This window comes from Symphodus melops (assembly GCF_947650265.1).
Source record: "Symphodus melops genome assembly, chromosome: 13".
NCBI classification, from domain to species: domain Eukaryota; kingdom Metazoa; phylum Chordata; class Actinopteri; order Labriformes; family Labridae; genus Symphodus; species Symphodus melops.
In genome coordinates, this window is record NC_136703.1 from 9,519,206 (window position 1) to 9,535,030 (window position 15,825).

Consider the following 15,825-nt stretch of genomic DNA (forward strand, 5'->3'; position numbering starts at 1 on the left):
GAAATTAGGGAGGGGAATGCAGTAGACAACTATACATAGCAGCACTTTTGATAAAAATGCTTTCATTATTTTGCAATGGGAATGTGTAGCCTGTTTAGGTAACTCATTTATCCTATCATTGTGGAATGATTTACATCTAAAATGGGTTGTCGTTACTTAAAATGTATGCATACTGGATCAAAGTACTGTACAATACTATTTTTCTATTTATTTAAGGACAATCAAAGGGTTGGCGTCACCCTGTGGAGGGAGGTCGCACTATGCCCTGTGGCGGCTGGAGCCTGGGTGGAGGTCACCCACCTTAGGTCCAGAGAGTCGGGGTTTGGGACTAAATCCCACTCAACCCAATTCACCGAAATAGTGGTAGGTTTTTATTAAGTCTCAGCCAATTAAGTACCATTAGCTGTTTTCCAGTTTTCACTTATCTTGAAAAAGGCAGTTTTAACTAATGTTTATTTCTTGCCATCAGGAGGCCAGCACCAGCCAGGAGGCCAAATGCCTGGGGGCAGACAATGTGCCAGGGCAGCCGGGGTGGCTTCACCTGCTTCTTGAGAGTGGGGAAATGCCGCTAATTTCTGAGGAGAAATGGGGGGATTTCTTTCAAAAAATGGTGTCAGTCCCTTTCCCAGTATATATATCAGTTAAAGGGGGGGTTGTTCACGAAATCTTTCCAGTAGGGAAGGACAAGGAGGGGGAGGATGAAGAGGGGAAGAAGGAGGGGGAGGATGAAGAGGGGAAGAAGAAGGGGGAGGAATACAAAGAGGGGAAGCAGGGGCAGGTGGAGGGAGAGGAAGAAGAAATGAAGGAGGGGGAGGAATGAGGAAAAAGGGAATAGGGAATAATGTATATATGTTTTAAATGTTTTTTACTGATCAATGTGTTTAATTTTTATGTTGAAAAGAGTTATCGTTCATTTGTTTTAAATAATTATTGTTAGTTTAGATTAGTTTTTGTAGTTTATCTAGTTAGTTTTGATGTAAATAATTATTGTTAGTTTAGATTAGTTTTGTAGTTTATCTAGTTAGTTTAGATTTAAATAATTATTGTTAGTTTAATTTTTATGTTAAGTTATGTTATGTTTATGTTATGTTATGTCAAAATAAATTGTTAACTTGTACAAAGTGACTGATTGATTGTTTACTTGGACAAAGTGACTATACAATTAAAGCACAATAACTTCAACCACGTAATAATAATATAATTAGTCTATTAGATCTCTCTCTCTCTTTTTCTCTCTCTCGCTCTCTTTCATTGATCAATCAATAAAATGAATTGTCTTTTTTTTTTTTTTTAATGTAGAGTACTTGGTTCCCTCCTGTTAAAAGGGATTGAATCAATCACGGAGCATGTCCTAAACTAATGTCTATATTACTTTCTTTTAATTCGCTTTCCTGACGCTCATCAGTGACCATAAGAGCAAATCCAATAATTTATTTAAAAAATGTCAATGTTAGAGTTTTCTCCAATGCCCATGCTTTCAATTATTCAGCTAACAAGTGACCGGTTTCACCAGGTGCTGAGAAGTGCTTTATAGTTTACCGACTTGCAGCACCACGGACAGCATCACGTTAAGGTGTGCTTATCGGCCTTGTGGTGTTTGTGTGTGTGTTGGAGTCCAAATGCATGCTTTTCTGGTAAGACGTGTGCTGGGTGTGCTTTTACCTGTCGCTCTGTCGCGCTGGACTATTTAAGCGCTCCCATTCCCATTAATTCCCCTTTGACCTCACGCTCTTCCGGGTCCTCTGTGTTGGTCGCCTTGTCCTCCAGCTCCAGGTAGATCCCATTTCATGTCCGAATGCATAAAATAAATCCCATTTATTAAGCCGTGGTTCTATAATGTTTATAGTGCCGCTGTTTGGCTGCGAGCCCCACACCGCTGCGCTCCGTCGCTTCTGCACCTCTTTTGTGCGCGCAGCGTGACTCTTCTCATGCAGGTAACAATCTCCTTAATCCATCTCTCTTCTGTCTAACCAGCGTTTAGGTTGCAGCCACGCTGCAGGCCAGGCAGATTGCTTTGCATTGTGCACTCGTGGCTCACATTAGCGAGTAACCTGTTGCTGTCAGGTTTAGTTTAGTTGGTAATCCAAATGTCTGTTTCTTTAGGTGTCCTCGGTGGTCTGCAGTGGCACTGGCACGTTGCCTCTGCTGCTTTGCTTTGCCCTTTACCTCCTTCGTTCTGCTCTGCCTTGCTCCTCGCGCACCGTTGGGGTGCTTGCGCTCTGCGCATTCGTGTCTCCAAACCTGACACTTTGAACCGCGGGCTCTGGGCCCGAGCATCTGGCGCTTTTTAAATGTATTTTGTCCCACAGCAATTGTGACTGCATTGAAATGAATTGAAATTAAATGTTTTTCTACCAATGCAAAATAAAGTTTTTTTAATTTAAATGGAACCGGTTGCCTACTCTTAATATACTTACTTACGTGCCTTCAGGCTGTAATATTTCCCCAGGAAGTCTGGGGTGGCGTTGTTGGAAAATCTATCATAATAAAGGATTATTATTATAATTTACATTCTGTTAACCCCTCAGCTGCCACACTTTTTATCGCTTTGGTTTTAGGCACCCACCGGCATAATCGGTTTATTTAGTCTTTGCATATTAATCTTTCATTGCTTGGTTATCTTTTTAGTTAATTGTTTACATTTTCTAGATGGACTAAAATCTCCCGAACTTAAATTCCTTGTGTGTTCAACGTGGCCAATAAAAGTGATTCTGACGTTTGCCCAGGGACAACAAAACTTTCGCATGTTTACGCGTTGTTGTTTCACCCACTATTTATATTGAAAATGTTCTCATTGATATTACACCGAGGACTGTTGCATAGCGGCAATATGTAGCGCTGTCGCTCAGCCGGACAGGGTTCGCGACCCTCACTCAGCAGGTTTTTTTTTATTTTTTAGTGACCTTGTCCAATTTACGGCCCACGGACCGGATCCCTTTGGGAAGAAAGGGGACCATTTCAAAACATATTTTCACTACATTTTATCATCCCACCAGCATAATCATATAAAGGTCTAACAGATTATACATATTATCAATTTTTCTTTAGAAAGATAGACAGATATAATTCTATAGATAAAACTTGTGGGCAAAATGCAGTAATGATGCCAACCGCTACTATGTGTTAACAAATATAGTAGCAATGTAATAACTTTAATTTATAAATGTCAAACTTCTCAACAAACATCTTCAAAATGATCTCCGTGCAAAAAAAGACAAAAGACGAAAATACTGTGTGCATGGCCTCGCTGTCAGTGAATTCCTTTATTCCGAGGGACATTGAACGCCTCGCTCACAGACTGCTTCATCTGCGCAAGCGCGTTAGTGTCACTCGTCTGTGGATTTTTTTGCGGTAAGTGTGCTTAGTGCTGAAATGTGTTCCCTTACTATTTAAGACTTTCACGGTACACAAACACATCCTGGGTTTTAGAAATAGGCCATAATGTTCTCTATTATCGACTGTTACCGTGGAGGAAAGGGGTAGTTAAAATATTGTACATTACAACCGGAAAGTTCTACTCTTGCGCTAATTAGCTTGTGGCTAGCTGCCAATGAGTCAGCAGCCAGCTGAACTGTTAGTAACATCCGGTACAGCGGGAAATGCTTGTCTACACATAAAGCAATTTGTTAACTATGTGTTAGTACAGTGCATGTTACAGACAAACTACATTTTGTGTTCTGTCACAGAAAAAACTAATAACTAATACAAACGAGTCGTATGGTTAACGTTTTAACTTGTAACCGTCCTGTCTGACAGCGCGAGCGCTGCATCACGCGCGTTCTGAGGTCTGACAGACGTTTATCTCTCTGGATGGCAGCGGTGATCACATTGAAATAAAACGTGAAGTAATACACAATTTACTGCTGATATTTAGTTTAAGTAAATGTAGTATATGTCGTCAAACTTTTATTTATGGGTATTTTTCAATATAGAATTATTGAATTTGAGAGCCGCAATGATTTATTTCATGTACCAAGAACAACTTGTGTCCTCACAAATGTAAGTTTGTCATGTAGCTTTATTGTAGAGTTTTAATTGTTGAACTTTTGGTAATAAAACCCCTCAAACATTACATTCAAATGTCTTTTTCTTCTCTTCCTCCAACACCACTCTGCCATCACCTCCTGCACTTTTAAATCTGACTGGACTCCTTCCCCCCATCAGAAGAGTAAGTATACACACATTAATCTTCATTTTACCATCATTAACTGGAAATCTTACAGATTTTGAACATGTGCTGGTTCTCGAACAGTAGCAGCATATTGTTGATGACACGAGACTGTTTAACAAACGTTTGCCTTTTGAAAAGCAATTAGCACAGTTTAGCCTCTGATTGTACAACTTACCCTTAATGTGACTTGTATCTCATCGCAAACCTATGTGTGAAATAAGCCTGGAACAGAACTGTCTATTCACACTTTTTAATTTGTCTACTGTAAAGTATATGGAAACATGTCACAGCACTATTATCTTGTTTAGTCTTAGATTGAATTAGATTTAATCCTTATTGTCTCACCTGAGAACAGAATTGTGTCATATTAATGGACAGGCTAAAGATCCAATGAAGCTGCAGAAACAAGGAGGATTTAGTTGGTCCAATTCAATGTTTATATATTCAACATATTCAGATAAAGAATCCACTCTGAAACTACTCTGATTGAGCTGTGACATGTTTCTGTCATTTTAACCCGTGTTAACAGAGCACTTCTCCTGTTCTTTGTCTTTTCAGACCACCATTGACACCCTGCTCAAATCTGATCGGTAAGAACACTGAGAAAAAGTGTTTAGCTGCCAAACTAATATATCATTACTTAGCGTTACTGAATCTCACCATATTAACATGTAATTTATCTTTTCTTGCTAGTATGGCTTCCAACATACTGTAATATAGGAAATGTATTTTAATAAGACAAAGTGAATCATATTTTGACACACAAGTTCATCATCAAAAACAGTCCTGTAGTCTGGTGGACGTTAGGCTAACAAGCTTCACTTCCTTAGTTTCCTCTTCATTGACTTTGATAGGTGTGTTTTTGTTTGTGCTGTCATTCATGTGATGCTTTTATACACAGCTAAAGTCCCTAACAAGTGCATAAAGTAATTTAAAGTTTAACCACAGCTGTCTCCATACATCAGGAGAGAATCATTATTAATACGACCTTACAGTAAAGACACTTTAGAGCGACACTTGTTTCCTTTCTCTGTGATCTATTTTAACATGTTTGATACCAACATGATTATTATAATCTACTGATTTATATTTCAGTAGTGTCTTCAAAACTGACTCACTGCCTAAAAAACAAATTCCTCAAGAAAATGGAAATATGATCCACTAAATGTCAGTGTTTAAAGTTAATTGAAGTTGGTGTTGGCTCGGCGTTACAGTTCACCAAGTATTTAGTTTACATTAATGAACAACATGAAATAAAGACAAGAATTCTGGTCCTGAAGATGTTTGAATGAGCTGTGAGATGTTTCTACAGTGAAATCAAATATCTCTGTCTCCTTCTCTTAACTGTAGACCGTCATTGACAGCCTCCCTTCCTAAACCCTGAAATGTGAGTTCACATGCATGAATTATAATTTTGATGTCATGACACATTTTAAAAGTCATCTTATTACCATTTGGCCTCAGCCAGAAATCACTTATTATTGAGAATGTAAACAGTTGAAAAGTTTCCGTTAAACAATAGAAAACACATTTTGACACTTTCCAAATGAAACTTAACAGTAGAGTTAGTAACTGGAAATAAAGCTTTGAGCTGGCACAAACAGAAACTTTCAACTTGAACATGACATAACATAACTTGAAAATGTCACTTTGTCCCCAATCCTCCCCCACACCTTTTGTCCTTCATCTGACAGCAGACCATCATCGTGAGGCAGCCAGTCTGCAGTAAGTTCACACACACACACACACGCACACGCACACACACACCTACACACACACACACACCTACACGCGCGCACACACACACACACCTACACGCGCGCACACACACACCTACACGCACACACACCTACACACACACACACATACACACACACACACACACACAGTCAATCTGAATGTTATAAATAGGTTGTGGATCTTAGGGATGTCTGAAGTCCCATTTACAGCTCTGGTAATCTGGATTCAGTCATCTTAAAGAGCCAGTTTGTAAATAAAATTGATCCTGTCCAGTTTTTAAACAGGACCAAGGTAAGAAGGATTGTGGGATCCTGATGAGACAAATATCTGGATCAAAAAGATTTCACTTAAGATTTTAGGATATTCTGGAGAACTAAGTTCTTGTGGTTATAAAGACACATTTCATGGCACCGGTGTTTTGAACAAATTCAACAACAGCTGAATATGTGAGGTGTTGGTGATTTCATAATAAACTAAAAGTCTCTCCCCCTTCTTTCTTCTCCTCCCCCTCATCTGTTTTGGTCACAGACTCAGTGGTAAGTTCACACAATAAACTACATGATACACAAACTGTTATAGTTACAGCATATATAAAATGTATTTTAACATCAACCTAATGTCTGTTTCCTTTTTGTCTTACAGGTGTGCTGATCTACATCCGTCTACTTCTATTTTGAGAGATTCTATCTGGCTTTCTTCTGTCCCATCTAACTCTATCTATTTTTGAGAGATTCTATCTGGCTTTCTTCTGTCCCATCTACCTCTATCTATTTTGAGAGATTCTATCTTACTGCCTTCTGTCCCCATCTACTTCTATCTACATTACAAGTGCTCCCTATCTTTTCTATACATCCTTTGCTCTGTCTGAATTCAGAAAGGCTTTTGTGATGATTTTCAGAGATTGAATATACTGGTCATTGAATATACTGGTCATTGAATATACTGGTCATTGGATTGAGAGACTGACTGTCCTGGTCAAACTGGTTACTGGTACCAACTGTTTAACAAGTCTGTGAATTTCTCTGTTCACATTTCTCTCTCACTCTTTCCTGTCGTTAATCTGAATAGCTATTGGCATTAACTTACATTTTGTAAGTCTTCAAATTTATTTGAAAACATTTGTTCAATATTCTATTGGATACAAAATACATAAAAAAATACACTTTATTGAACTACAACGATTTGTTTTTACAACATTTGATAAGTTACTGTTATTTCAAATTTGATCCATTAAAGTTCCAAATTTGTCTTTTCTGACAGACATCAGTTCTTTGATTGATTTGATATATCGTTGTTGATATATTCAATAATTTGACTGAAATTTGATAACAATAAAAAGAAAAGAAAACATAAAAAGAACTGTAGTTGTTCCTGAACGTTGTTGCTGAAGAGACCTGTTTGGTTTGTATCAAAGGTTTGATTGCAAATTGATTCACACTCATCAGTTTTTGTTGATATCAGTATAAATAATCATAAAAGTAAAACAACTTGATACAGCAGCTATTTTCACACACATTGTTTAGTAATTCATTTGTCAGAGGTTTTCTGTTGTGATTTAACTTGATCTGTCAAATAAAAGATATCTTGCAGGGAGACATTTGGAGTGGCTGTTCCCTTTCTGCAGACTGAGAGTTCAACCACAGGATCACTCATCCATCACCACAACTGTGTTCTTGATTTAAAATAAAAACTTTGAAAAGTTACTCTATTAGAGTATCATATTACCAGCTAACGTATAAAACAGTTAAAACAGCACAATGCCAAGGAAGAATAAGAGATCTCAAGCCCAAAGCCTCCGCAGACAGAAGTCAGGTGATGTTCAGTGTGTAACAGTTTCTCAGAGCAGTGAGGAGGTAAAGAGAGCCACAGCACCTGATCCTGAGAGTATGAAACAAGGAGGACAAATGGCATCATGTGTACCACAGGTATCTTATGCAGACATGGTGAAGAGAGTACGTGGTCCAGCTCAGTCTTTGCAGGAGAACAAAGTAGGTCCAAGTGATGAGCAACATGTAGCACAGGTATCTCAAGCAGGCTTTGTGAAGAGAGACAGTCACTCAGATCCACATACTGCAGGCCCTTCTCTGTCTCAGCAGATCAGCAGCACAGGTCAAACTGTTCAGTCTGACTCCACACAGGTATCTTATGCAGATATTTTAAAGAGACAGGACACGTTTGTAGCAGGCCCATCTCATGCAGACAGTGTAAACACTGGAGGTGAACAAAGTGTCAGTGCATCCAGAAGCCAGGCTTCTCTTAAATACAGCTCTAGAACCAGAAATAAGCAATGTACCTGTAACTCACTCACATTTCTTGCTTTTCTGAACGAGAATGAAAACCTCACCAGAGCAGACCTGGACCTTGTTTTGGACAAAGGTAATGTCATGTACGCACAAGTTAGAAAAAGGGTTCCTAACTACATTCATTTGACCACGGATGAACTTCCTGACTGTGTTCCTGCACGCCATGGCACACTCATTGTGGAAATGTCACAACTTTCCAGGTACGGCTCATTTGGAGATCCTCCTGCTGGAGCAGTTGATTACTTTCTTGATCTCGAGGCTGGATTGTCCTGCTTGTTATCAGATGTGCAGTATGCGTTGCTGTTGATGACGTCCTTGTGCATTGCAGTATTCAGAACCAGGTCAGGCAGATATGGTTTCTTTGATCCACATGCTAGGACAGCCAAAGGTTTGCCTCTAAACCAGCGTACACCAGCTCCTGGTACAGCAGTGATGGTAACATTCACACGTCTGAGTGACATGATTGACAGGCTCATCAAGTATCACAAGATGTTGGGCACAGCAGCATCCTCCAACTACGAGTTAAAGCCTGTTGGATTTCACGATGTGAACATCAACCTGAGTAACGCCATCCCAGCTACAGATATTCAGCCGACTGCTCACACAGAATCAACCACTCTGCTCGATGATGCCCCTCATGACAAATCAACTGCAAGTGTTACAAACGCTGATCTTCCTGAAAACACTGTACATGAAGTGTTTGCCAACATGGACATGGAACCAGAACCACTGATCCAAAGCAGCCCTGATTCTGTCACAGTAAATGATGTTTCCCATAACTCAAAGGGAATCTCAACTGAAATAACTTCTGTGTCATCTGTCAGAAAACCACAGGTCTGTATCATGGTCCCTGATACTCCAACTGAACAAGAAACAGTTACTGAACTCAACCCACAAGTTTGTCCTCAGAGTGAACCAAACTTAACTGTTCCTTTGGTAAAGTCCTTTGCCACTGATAAAATCTTACATGACATCAGACTGTCAAAAATGAACAAGCAGCAACGAGAAAGATACAGGAGGAGACTATTGAGATCAAAAAATGTATCGCAAAGAAAAGAGATTCAAAAGAGAAGAGAGAGAGAAAAATATGCTTCAGATGAATCATATAGGGCAAAGAAAAAATCTTATTCACGTGAGAAACGTTCTGATGATGAATTTACTAAAAGAAAACAAGAATATGATACCAACCAATACAGAAACAAACCCGAAATACAACAGAAGAAAAGGGAAAGTATTATCATGAGATATAGAGAAAACATTGATTTCAGACAAAAGCAAAAACAATTTATTAAGAGAAGATATGCTGTTGATCCTGCATTTAGACTGAGGCAAAAACAAAATATTACTGGCAGATATGCTGTTGATCCTGCATTTAGACTGAGGCAAAAACAAAATATTACTGGCAGATATGCTGTTGATCCTGCATTTAGACTGAGGCAAAAACAAAATATTACTGGGAGATATAGAGACAATAATGATTTCAGGCTGAGGCAGCGATCTTATATGACTCAACGTTATGCTCATAATGAAGCCTTCCGTCTCAAACACAGACATATCATGAGGAAAATTATGAAAGACAGGCATAAGAACAATCTTGCATTCAGGACCATGCATAACATGAGATGTGCCCTGAAAATAAAAATAAAATACAGACAGATGACTAGACAAAGTCATGACAGTGACAGAGAGAGTGACAATGCGTTGATCAAGGAGGCCATGGCTATTTTCAAGTCTCACATAAAAGCTGGTCCAACGTTCGTATGCACTGTGTGTCACAAAGCCTCATTTCCAAATCAAGTAAAACCATGCAAGAGGTCCAGCTATGTAAAGAATCCAAATGTTGTTGCAGCCTGCCTCACAGGAAAATATGTTCACATCTGTGACGATGACTGCAGGAGTAATCAATGCAAAGTGCCTGATGAAAGAAAGACAGAGTGGATTTGTCACACCTGCCATGATTACCTGAAAAGTGGAGCCATGCCAAAACTTGCTGTCGCAAACAAGTTGTGGTTGGATGACATACCGACAGAGCTGTGTGACCTCAACATTCTGGAGAGACATCTCATAGCTAAGTGCATAGCTTTTGCAAAAATCATTCCTCTTCCTAAAGGTCAGCAGAGAGCTATACATGGTAATGTAGTGTGTGTCCCGTCTGAGGTTCAAGAAACAGTCAATGCTTTGCCCAGATTGAGGAGCGAGTCTCAGGTGTTGAGAGTGAAACTGAAAAGACGTTTGTGTTACAAAGGTCATCAGCTGTTCCAGACTGTAACCTGGTCTAAGTTAGTGCAAGCTCTGAATAAACTAAAACACATTCACCCAGAGTATGATGATGTCACCATCAGAGATGAGGAGGAGTTATGTGACCCAACACTTGCAGATGATGATGATGATGATGATGAATCAATGGATGATGATGATTATGATGAAGAGGATCTGATGGAAATTGACAGACTTGAGAGTGATGCAATGTGTGAGGCTGATAATGATCCTGAAAATGAGCAACAGAACAACACAATGCTTTGTGATGACAATCAGACACAGGAGAATGATGATGGTGATGATGACGACGAGGCACAACAAGAAAGTGAGAATAGTGGTGGAATCATTCTGGAATCATGCCTTCAGCCACGTGATGTTTCAGAGGAGATATTATGTTACAGTGAAGGGATTTATTCTGTTGCACCTGCAGAGGGAAACAATCCAGTCAGTTTTTTTAAAGAAAAGAACTTGGAGGGAAAAGCTTTTCCTGTTCAGTTTCCAACTGGTCAAAATACCCTGGATGAAAACCGACCTATTAAACTTACACCCAGTGGTTATTTCAAAGCAAGGCTGTTTGGTGTTGATGATCGCTTTGCCAGAGACACAAATTATTTGTTCTTTGCCCAGTTTGTGACAGAGATATACTTGGCCACTTCCAGCATGTCAATACAGCTGCGTAAAGGAAAACCTTTCACCAGAGACGGACGCAAAATAACCTCAAGAATGCTGAGAGACAAATATGAGGTGGAGAAACTTGTGAGGAACAGAGATGCAATCCGATTCATGCAGCCACTCAGAGGAACACCATCATACTGGGACAAAACAACCAAAGACCTGTTTGCCATGATCAGACAGCTGGGAATCCCTACCTTCTTTTGCACATTTTCAGCAGCAGAAATGCGTTGGCCTGAGGTGATTATAGCCATAAAAGCACAGCAGGGCGAGGAAGTGAACTTTGATGAGCTGGACTGGTCCACCAAGTGTGACATTCTGAGGAGCAATCCTGTGACAACAATGCGCATGTTTGATAAACGTGTGGAGGCACTGTTCAGAGATTTGATCTTGTCCCCTGCACAACCCCTGGGCAATGTTTTTGACTTTTTCTACCGCCTTGAGTTCCAACACAGAGGAAGTCCTCACATACATGGCCTACTATGGGTAGAAGGTGCTCCTGTGTTTGAGAAAGACAGTGATCAGACTGTGTGCGAGTTTGTGTCCAAATACATCACTGCTCAGCTACCTGACCCAAATACACAAGCTGAACTGCACAAGATAGTCACAGAAGTGCAAATTCACAGCAAAAGCCACTCAAAGACTTGTTTCAAAGGTGCAAGATCTGGGTGCAGGTTTGGTTTCCCTAAGCAACCGTGCAGAAAAACAATGATAACAAGACCTGAAGATGACGAGGGTTCAGTAAGACTTGAAACAGCAAAGAGAAAGCTAGCTCCACTGATTCAGCTGCTTAATGAGCCTGCAACTGCCTCCCTGAGTTTAACAGATGTCCTCACTCGATGTGACTTAAACATGAATGAATACGAGCAACACCTGCACATGATGAGCCATTCCAGCAATATCATACTCCAACGTGATCCAAAGGACTGCTGGGTAAATCCTTACAACCCTCACCTGCTTGAAGTGTGGTCGGCAAACATGGACCTACAGTTCATACTTTCTTATTACGGTCTGATACACTACATCTGCACATACATGTGTAAAAGTGAGAACTCTGTGAGTCGATATCTGCAAGCACTCATCGAAAACTCAAAGGGAGACTGTGTCAATGAATGTGATGAAATGAGGGAAATCATGCAGGCATATTCCAAAAAGAGAGAGGTTTCTGCACAGGAAGCTGTTGCCCGTTGCACTGGACTCAACATGAAAAAGTCTTCCCGTGGTGTGGTGTTCATTCCGACAGATGACAACCCAGTTAAAATGAGTCTCCCGCGCTCCAGCCTTGAAAACACAACTCCAGAGAGTTTAAATGTGTGGATGACATCTTTCACAGACAAATACAAAGCCAGACCTGAAACACCAGAGTTTGAGCAGATGTGCATGGCAGACTTTGGCTCTTGCTGCAGATTTGTGTATGGACAACAGATTAAAGGTAAAAATGTTGTTCCTCTGCTGAATGAGATGGGCCACGTACAGATGAGAGAAGCCGATAAACCAGCAGTCATCAGATATCGTCGCATATCCAAAGAGAAATATCCTGAGCAGTATTATGGCACGTTGCTTAAACTGTATCTTCCTCACAGATCAGAGCTAGAGCTGAAAAGAGTGTCTCTACCTACGTACGAGTCCTTTCACAACAGTGGTATAGTTCAGCTGCCATATTCTCCCCATCCTGAGTGTGTAAGAAACATTGTGGACAGAAACAAAAAGAGATATGAAAAAAACAGTGACGAAATTGAGAGTGCTATCCAGGACTATGAAGAAAACAGAGACGTGATAGATGAGTGGTCTAACTTAGCACCAGAATCTGAAGTGGTGAGGATGGAGTGTATTGATGAACTGGAAGCCAGAGAAGCAGATGGTGAAAATGTACAAGAGAATGTACCCGACTACAGTAGACAGGCTAATGCTGTTACAGAAGTCAGAGCCGTAAGAGAGCCCCCTGTGATCAATCCCACACTGTTACGCCAGATGTATCAGAGTCTGAACCGGAAACAAGCGAGTGTGTTCTATGCTGTCAGGGACTGGTGCATAAAACGTGTCTGTGGACTAAACCCAGAGCAGTTCTTCTATTATGTAAACGGTGGAGCTGGAACCGGTAAATCACACCTGATTAAATGCATCTACTCGGAGGCATCCAAGATACTGTGCAAACTGCCCACACGTGCTGAGGAAGATGACATATCAAACCCCACTGTGCTGTTGACTGCTTTCACTGGAACTGCAGCCTTTAACATCTCTGGTACAACACTGCACTCTCTCCTCAAGCTGCCCAGAAGCCTTAAACCACCCTTTCAAGGTCTTGGCAACCAACTAGATGCAGTCCGATGTGAGCTTTTGAATGCGGAAATTCTTGTCATTGACGAGGTGTCCATGGTGTCAAAGCCCCTGTTTGCCTACGTGGATGTGAGACTGAAACAGATCAAAGGTAATCACAGACCCTTCGGAGGCATGTCAGTTATAGCTGTGGGAGACTTTTATCAGCTACCGCCAGTACGACAGCCCAAACCACTTTGTGTATATGACCCATCTGAGATTGACCTGTGGCAGGAAAACTTTGAGATGATCACTCTGACAGAGATCATGCGACAGAAGGACGACATTGTCTTTGCAGAGATGTTGAACAGGATCCGTGTGAAGGGAAAAACAGAAGAGCTTTCTGTAGCAGACAGAGCTTTGCTGTCACGGACTGTGACTCAACCAGAACTTTGTCCAACTGATGTCCTGCACATTTTTGCGACTAATAAACAAGTAGACGCACACAACTCTGCAACTTTGTCCCTGCTCCATTCCCATGTCACCACCATCGATGCAGATGACTTTAAAAAGGACCCACACACTGGACACATGACACGACAAGGTGTACCATCGAAAGGAGGCCGAAATGATTTGCCAGACACACTGACTGTTGCTGAAGGTGCTCGAGTCATGCTCACAAGAAACATAGAAGTGTGTGAAGGTTTGGTGAACGGATCATTTGCTACACTGGGCAGAGTTGTATCCACTGAACAACATGGCTGTACTCATGTCACTAGGCTTGGCCTCAAGATGGATGATGAAACAGCTGGCAGGAGTTATCGTAACAGAGCAGGAGATGATGGTCTGGTGTACATAGAGAGATCGGAGGAGAGTCTGAAACAAAAAGGAGTGGTGCGTAGACAGTTTCCTTTGAAACTTGCTTTTGCATGTACAATACACAAGGTGCAAGGAATGACCAGGGAATCGGCTGTCGTTTCGCTGAAACACATTTTTGAACCAGGCATGGCGTACGTGGCTATCAGTAGAGTAACCTCTCTCACAGGACTGTACATGCTCGACTTGGATGAGAATAAAATCTATGCAAACCAACAAGTCAATGCAGCCTTAGAAGCCATGAGACAAGTAAACTTGGACCATGTGATGCCACTTTATCAGATTCAACAGACACTGAGCAGACATGACACTGTCACCATTGTTCACCACAACACAGAAGCATTGCCATGTCATGTCAATGACATCAAAAACCATCATGAACTGTGTCTTGCTGATGTTTTGTGTCTTACAGAAACCCACCTACAAGGTTCCTCAGTTGCAGACAGTCTCCTTTTAGAGGGCTACAGGATGTTCACACGCAACAGACACGTGTCATATGCAAATGTGCCAGAAATTGCCAGCAGAGCGTGTGGTGGAGTTGCCGTTTATGTAAAGAACCACTTGCAGGCCCATGAAAAACGGTACATAAATAATGTAACTGACCTTGAGTTTGTGGCTTTGAAGGTTGAAGCTCCGGTGAGGGCACTGATTGCTGCCGTGTACAGACCTCCCAACTACAGCGTTGCATCATTTCTGACAAACCTGGGGTGTCTTTTGGACTCACTGGAGATCATGGACTGCCATCCCATCATTGTCTGTGGCGATTTCAACGAGAACCTGCTATCGAACACCAAGAAGCCGATTCTGGAGCTCTTTCAGTCCAAGGGATATGCTCAACTGATCACCGCTGCCACAACAGATAAAGGTACCCTCCTGGACCCCATTTTTATCTCACGACCACAGCAATGTCTCCACTCGGGTGTCATGCAGAGCTATTACAGTTACCACAACCCTGTTTACTGTGCAGTTTCCTCTAACAGCTCATGAAAGAATTCAGCTTGATGATTTTTTAAGGACAATTTAACCGTTTTGATTAAACTTGTAACTCTTAAGAGTAAAAGATCATTTTTTCTAAAAACAGTTTGATTTTAAAGAATATGTTTTTAAAAGGTGTAAATATGTAAATATCACATAGACTATGTAAACAGAAAACAATGTGAATAATTGGACTGACTAGTATTTTGCAGAAGGAGGAAGCTCTGGCTGTCTGGCTAAACACCTCGCCAGGCTGCCTCAGTCTCAGTGAGACTGGGGGGGAGGGTGGGTGGACCAGAGTATTCCTCCTCAACTGGAAATCATTGTCATTGATGGATTGGAAATCATTGTCATCATCATAATCTCCTGAGAACAATCATGCATCACGTGTCTCTATGGTAATAACAAATCAGTATATTCTTCCAGGCTTAAAGACTCAGGTAAGACAAATGTTTTTGCAGATTACATGTTAGAGCATTAGTTGATAAGTATGAAATGTGTTTGGGTAAAAGTTATTATGGGTCAACTTTTTACAGAACTCTCTTTTGGCCTGTGCATTTATCAAGTTAATGT

General features: G+C 40.9%; 2 protein-coding genes across 3 annotated transcripts in view; both read left to right on the forward strand.

Annotated features, from left to right (window-relative positions):
- LOC306834018 (uncharacterized protein) overlaps positions 1-1,013 on the forward strand; it is a 2,199-nt gene extending 1,186 nt beyond the window's left edge. Inside the window, exons 3-4 of one of the 2 annotated variants that reach the window (XM_079359744.1) lie at positions 217-363; positions 470-1,013. In XM_079359744.1, the coding sequence (XP_079215870.1) occupies positions 217-363; positions 470-820 (498 nt within the window). In that variant the 3' untranslated portion in view covers positions 821-1,013. The remainder of the gene's footprint in view (positions 1-216; positions 364-469) is intronic. The other variant, XM_079359745.1, reaches the window with a different exon arrangement.
- Positions 1,014-4,012: 2,999 nt separating this feature from the next.
- LOC306834201 (uncharacterized protein) lies at positions 4,013-15,264 on the forward strand (the record flags this gene model as incomplete). The annotated part of the gene is made up of 5 exons (XM_079360034.1): positions 4,013-4,168; positions 4,730-4,761; positions 5,522-5,558; positions 5,866-6,447; positions 6,554-15,264. The coding sequence occupies exon 5, from the start codon at positions 7,669-7,671 to the stop codon at positions 15,262-15,264; it is 7,596 nt and encodes a 2,531-aa protein (XP_079216160.1). The 5' UTR covers positions 4,013-4,168; positions 4,730-4,761; positions 5,522-5,558; positions 5,866-6,447; positions 6,554-7,668.
- Positions 15,265-15,825: the final 561 nt, after the last annotated feature.